Source organism: Aplysia californica, unplaced genomic scaffold (genome assembly GCF_000002075.1).
Source record: "Aplysia californica isolate F4 #8 unplaced genomic scaffold, AplCal3.0 scaffold00556, whole genome shotgun sequence".
Lineage (NCBI taxonomy): Eukaryota > Metazoa > Mollusca > Gastropoda > Aplysiida > Aplysiidae > Aplysia > Aplysia californica.
In genome coordinates this window covers 347777-354020 of record NW_004797826.1, presented here as the reverse complement: position 1 = coordinate 354020, position 6244 = coordinate 347777, and the positions used below count along the sequence as shown (strand labels likewise).

General features: G+C 42.8%; 2 protein-coding genes across 3 annotated transcripts in view; both read left to right on the top strand.

The window, feature by feature from the left end:
* The window catches only part of LOC101849487, a 48752-nt gene that overhangs the window by 5545 nt on the left and 36963 nt on the right, over nucleotides 1-6244 (top strand). The window lies entirely within an intron of this gene.
* On the top strand, nucleotides 935-3464 carry LOC106012901 (dynein heavy chain 6, axonemal; the record flags this gene model as incomplete). Its single annotated transcript, XM_013087194.2, is given in 1 exon segment — nucleotides 935-3464. A coding segment is annotated over 1 exon segment (873 nt), but the record flags the coding sequence as incomplete, so codon positions are not given.

The following is a 6244-nucleotide window of genomic DNA, read 5'->3' as shown; positions in this document are numbered from 1 at the left end:
TCTTTGGCTCCTGTAAAAAAATGTGTAAGAAACGGGGGAGGGGTCTTGAACCAAGGTAATACATGACGTATTACACTGCCTTTTCAGTCCCGATGTGTTGACTTTATGGCTTTATCAGAACTCCACTGTAATTTGTTTTATATGTAATTAAGGCGCTTTTGACATTGACATGAGTCTCAACTTTTTCCTTATTAGTAAGAAAGAGTGTAAGCAATATTTTGCTTGAAGGATTTACTCTGTTTTTATATTTTTTTAAGTGAATGTAGAACTGCATATAATAATATTATAATGTGCATGTATGTGTGTATCATGTTTTTCAGGAATACTATGTAAAGCTCATAGAACAATGATTGTAATACAGATTTGCGCGATATAAATGTCATGAATATTATCATTATTATAAAAGAACAATGTAATATTACGGGATTGTCAAACGTAAGAAAAATGTAAGATGGGGGGGGGCAAAGAGTCCCAAAAGAGGTGTAAGATTATATCGGAACAGCTCCTAAAGTGACCACCTCCATATTTTGTTGTTGTTGTTTCAGAGAACATCCAGCAAACGCTCCAGGCTCTGACGGCACAGTACGGTGACAACAGTCGCCTGCTGCAGGACTTGGTGAGAAAATTAGAATATCAAAGCCAGAGAATAGACAGAGTAGATATGGAGCTTGTGTCCAGAGGTTTGCCGCTGGCGGAGGTCATGGTTAATGACCCGCCACCCACAGCCCACGGGACCTCTTCCGTCCCGGGGAACTCGGTGGAGGCCGTTAGAGTTGACAGTGAGGAAGAGGAGAAGGAGAAGAAAGAGAAGGAAGAGATGGAGAAGGAAGAGAAGAAGAAGGAAGAGAAGGAGAAGGAAGAGAAGGAGAAGGAAGAGAAGGAGGAGAGGGAGAAGGAGAATGAGAAGAAGGAGGAGAAGGAGGAGGAGAAGGAGAAGGAGAAGGAGAAGGAGGGGAAAGAAGAACTAGAGGTGCCTTACGTCACTGACCTATCGTATCACGTCATTACTACACCGGAAGAAACAAGAGACGCTATGATGTCACGCGTAGACCGCGTGGCGTCACTACTTGACCAACTGGCTTCCGTGATGGATCAAGTGAACACAAAAGTTACTGTTCTAGAAAACTTGGAAATGTCAGTGATCACGCATGTAAGCACATCCAACACACACATTGCTCAGCTTCTGTACGCCAGGCTTGAGGAAAAGTTGGAGGAGATAAAGTGTAGGGAGTGTAGATTTGCGGCCAGGAAAGGAGTGAAGGACACGGAAGGGTCAGTGTTGGGCCTGTCGGCCTCGCCGGGACCACCAGAGCTGGGTTTGCCTCCAGCTGAGGTCAAGGCTAAATCCCGCTGGGTGACTGGAAGCTCTTACAGCCATGTATGGTGTTTGTCAGACTACGGCCAGTGTGTGGGGAAGGAAGTCGAGCAACACAGCGACGTCCTTCACCTTGGCCCCGACCGGCTAGAGGTCATGGCCGCTGTATCGTTTGACTCTCACAGGAAGACACGCGTGTGTCTGTACGGGCGACGGTGTGGCTGTGCTGTGGGGGACGGAAGTGTCGGGGTTCTACACGCTAGGGCGACGGTCACGGCTGTGCGTCTGAGTGCGAGGGGCGGGGGTGGGGGCGGGCGTGTGTGGAGGTTGGGTTGTGATGACGTCATCTTCCAGGGGGAGTCGAGAGACTGGCAGGAGTGTAGTTACATCTGGAAGGTTCTCCCGGCCACGATCTTGTGTGAGGAGTTGGAGAGACAGGGGCTGGTGAGCGGAGGCCGGGTCTGTCTGCAGTTTGACTTCCGCGTACTGTGAGGGAGAGTAGGGAGTCCTGGGATACCGTTTGGCTTGTGTCAATTTTGTGTTACTTTTGTGTCACTTTGGCTTTCATTCATAAAAACGTGCTGACTACTTTGGCCCAGTTAGGAGTTACAAAACATCTGTGTTTGTCAGTCAAAGGTAGTGAAGAGAGACAAGAGGGGTACGAGAGGTGGGACAAGGAAATGGAACAATTATGGTGTGTCAGGGGATTCCTCGTGACACGGTTTCTAAAAATAGAACTGTGACTACTGTGAGCAAGAAAGACTTAATACAGATAGACACTCGTAATGTCTTTCAACATAACTGTCTCAGCTAAAGAGTTGGCTGTATTAACACCCAGTCATGCTGAAACATAACAAACATTGTAAGAGACGCAATTGAAAAAATGAACATCGGCCTGTTGTGCTTTACAGAAACTTGGCTTCGAACAGATGGCGATGAATCTATCATAGCCGACATTCTACCACCCGGCTTTGAACTTAAATCTTTTTCACGCGGCTCACGTGGTGGCGGAATTGCTTTTATTCATCGGCGAGGTCTACCAAAAAAGTTCATCTGCGATGGTCCTTCGTATCGCACATTTGAATCAGCCACTGCTTTCATCAGATCAGAGCGACTTACCTTCCGTGTGATATGTATCTATCGACCACCACCTAACAAGAAAAATAAATTTACAAGTAAAGGATTCTTCATAGAATTCCAAGATCTACGCTTTCAACTTGAGCAAGCTGCTTCCCCATTTTACATCATAGGGGATTTCAACTTTCACTTTGATATTCCATCTGTACCAGACACCAAACGCCTCGTTTCAATTCTTGACGATCATAATCTAAAGCAGCTAATCAAAGAGCCGACACATCGTAGTGGTCACATTTTAGACCTGCTAATTACCATCACTGCTGACCCACATGATTTTAAACATCAGGTTCTAGATAAGGCTATCTTTGACCATTCTCTTCTGTTAGTTGACATTAACGTCTCCAAACCAAAACAAGAAAGCTAAGCATACTTTCAAGGAACAGGAGAACAATAGACACACAGGCACTTCGGGACGACGGGAGCAAAACACTGACAAGTCTATCATCCCTAGATGCAGACACATTTCATGACACTCTGAAAGCGGCAATCGACCAACATGCTCCAATGGTAAAAAGGAACATTTCATCCAGCCCTTTTTCTCCATGGTTTTCACTTGAAATCAAAGAAGCCAAGCAACGTCGACGTCAGGCAGAACGCAGGTGCAGGAAATCAAAACTCCAAGTTCACAGATACATCTTTATTAACCACCGAGACAAAGTCAACTCAGTCATCGAAAATAACAAGAAAAGATACTAGATCTATCTACATGAATTACAAGATGTGAAATCATCCGAACAACTCGTTCAGACTACCATTAACCAATGCTATTCTGGGAAAAGAAACAATATCTCCTCTCCCCTCTGCAACATCAGAAGACAAACTTTGTAGTTTTTTGGTGACTTTTTTCAATGACAAAGATTAATACAATACGCTCTTCATTCGACCTAGAGCCAAATGGAAATTTAGAATTTTCAGAATTAACTGGACAGATATTAGATTCGTTTAGTCTCGTTACAGATAGTGATATTTTAAATTGTATGAAAGGATCAACAATAAAAACATGTGACCTTGACCCCATGCCTGCTCATGAGTTCAAAACTTGTATTGATATTGTCCTACCTCACATTACTTACCTGTATTACCTGTCCTGGGCAACAACGTCATTGCACTCCGGACAGGTCCATAAGTGCTCAGTTCCCCCCATCACCAAAGCCCGCGAGGTATCCATACTGTTTGTTCAGGTGGCTGTATGATTATGGAGACGTCTTTCCTTTCCAGATAATCGTTCCTTTCTTCCTTCTCCCCTCTCTATCCCCATTTCCCGCATCCTAATGATTGCGTGGTGTTCTGCTGTCTCCCTGTCTTCTTCATCCCGCAACTTTTTCTCCAGGGTCTTCAACACTTTTCCTTTGTCAAATTTCACCTCACCAGCAACCACGGCACTTGCCTGCCTGCCTATCAGCCTCCTTATTGCCTTTCACTCCAGAGTGCCCAGGACTGAATATCCACGCAACGGCTCTAAGTGATGAGTGTTGTATGGGGTTCATCCATTCACTCCGAAGAAGCCCTTTCTCAACCCTTCGCAAGATGCTCTGGGAGTCTGTGACAATGATGAGATGAGTAGTTCTTGGTCTTGTATTATGAAGCCATCCAAGCGCTCTTGTTACGGCCTCAATCTCCATTTTCATACTTGAAGTTGTTCTTTCTATGGCCCCTGACATGACATGAACCTTTTTGTTCCCACAGTGCACCACAAAACCCCATCTACTTCTCTCACCCCTCCTGACTGATCCATCGGTGTAGATCACTGGGTCCTCTGGCTTGGAATGCTCCTCAAGTAACTGTCGTTTATCATTGTCGTTAATGACAGCAGCACATTCCCGTCTTTCACGACCCACAGTGATGTGAACGTTGGCCAGGCTTCTGCAATCGGGGCTCAGTTCAAACCACTCCTTTCCAAAGCATATTTCATCGATGCCACGAACTTTCCTCACGGAGTCTTCGGCTTCTGCCATCCATGAGCTACCCCGTTTGATCCTGTTTCCTTTGATGCTGCTTAGGTTGTCATGCAAAGGGTGCCTCGGGTCTCCCAAAACATTCAAGTAAAGCTTTGCCTGTGCCACCTTATGCCTCACTCTGATGCTGGCCAGGTCAAGGATGTATCTCATGCATACAGACAACATGAGTGTCCTTTGTGCAACCTAGAATGGCCTTCATAGCTGCATTCTGTACTCTCTCCAACCTGTCTATCTGAGTCTTGGACAGGGAGAGGATGCCCAGCCCATAGTCTATGACTCACATTACTTAGACAGTGAATATGTCACTTGCCACAGGCAAAACAAGCTATTGTAAAAACTTTACTGAAAAAACCCAGGCTTGATGAAAATGAATTAAAAAAACTATCGACCAGTTTCGAGTTTGCAATTTGCCTATAAAATTCTAGAGAAGATTGTTTTTAGTCAAGTTTTGGCTCACATGGTAAAAAAATGGTCTTGAGGAAATTTACCAATCTGCCTATAAAACTCATCATAGTACCGAAACTGCGCTTTTAAAAGTAACGTCTGATTTATTGGATTCCGTTGATAGCAAAAACATCTGTCTTTTAATTCTTTTGGATCCGCCCGCAGCTTTTGACACAATTAACCATTTTATTCTACTCACTAGACTTGAGCGCTCATTTGGCATATCGGGTATTGTGCTTTCATGGTTTAAGTCATATTTACTAGAAAGAGTTCAATCAGTGCAAATTAAAAATAGCTTTTTCAAAGCACGCCATGCCTCGATTATGGAGTTCCAGTTCCACAGGGGTCCATTCTTGGACCAGTGCTCTTTACACTATATACAAAGGCCTTAGCAAGCATTTTACAAAATCATGAATTGAATATCATTTTTATGCCGATGATTCCTAAATGTATGTTAATAGCACCATTCAAGATCTGCCAAATAATGATTTCTATCACTAAGCAATGTTTTTATGAAATTAAAAAGTAAATGACAGTAAACAAATTGAAACTAAACGAAGAAAAGACAGACATTTTTCTTATAATTCTTATAAAGAATCCACGATTAAATAAAGATCTGGAAAGTGTCAACTTTGAATTACATGGGAATATGACATCTAGTGAAGAAGTTGTCAAAAAATCTTGGTGTATATATTGACCACCACTTATCAATGGGCTCGTTTGTAGGATCTCTGTCCAAATCCCTTTATTTTCAGCTGAGAAGCATAGGCCTAGTTCGAAAGTACTTAAACGAAGAGACCACAGAAACATTGGTAACATCTCTTATCCTATCTAGATTAGACTATTGTAATTCACTCCTAGCAGGTCTGAGCAACAAGTATTTGAATCGTTTACAAGTCATTCAAAACAATGCCGTCAGACTGATAACAAGATCTAAAAAACGAGACCATGTCACTCCACTATTAAAAGAACTGCATCGGCTCCCTGTAAAAGTAAGAATAATATTTAAAATCTGTGCCTTGTGTTTCAAATGTGTAAATAAAACTGCTCCTTTTTATCTACAAGAACTTATCAGTATATATAAGCCAGGGAGAAACCTAAGATCATCAAACGATAACACCCTACTTGTGACACCCGTAAAATCATACAAATCGTATGGAGAGAGATCTTTCTCATATCTTGCTCCATTTATGTGGAACAGATTACCCATGGAACTAAGACAAACAAAAACACTTGAAAGCTTAAAAAGACATCTTAAGCATTTTCTGTTCCTAAAGGTCTATCCTTTATTAAGATTTTAACGTTATTTTTAGAAATTATAGTTGTTCTGTGCCTATTTCTGAATGAAAATGGTCCGTGTGTGTGTGTGTGTGTGTGTGTGTGTGTGTGT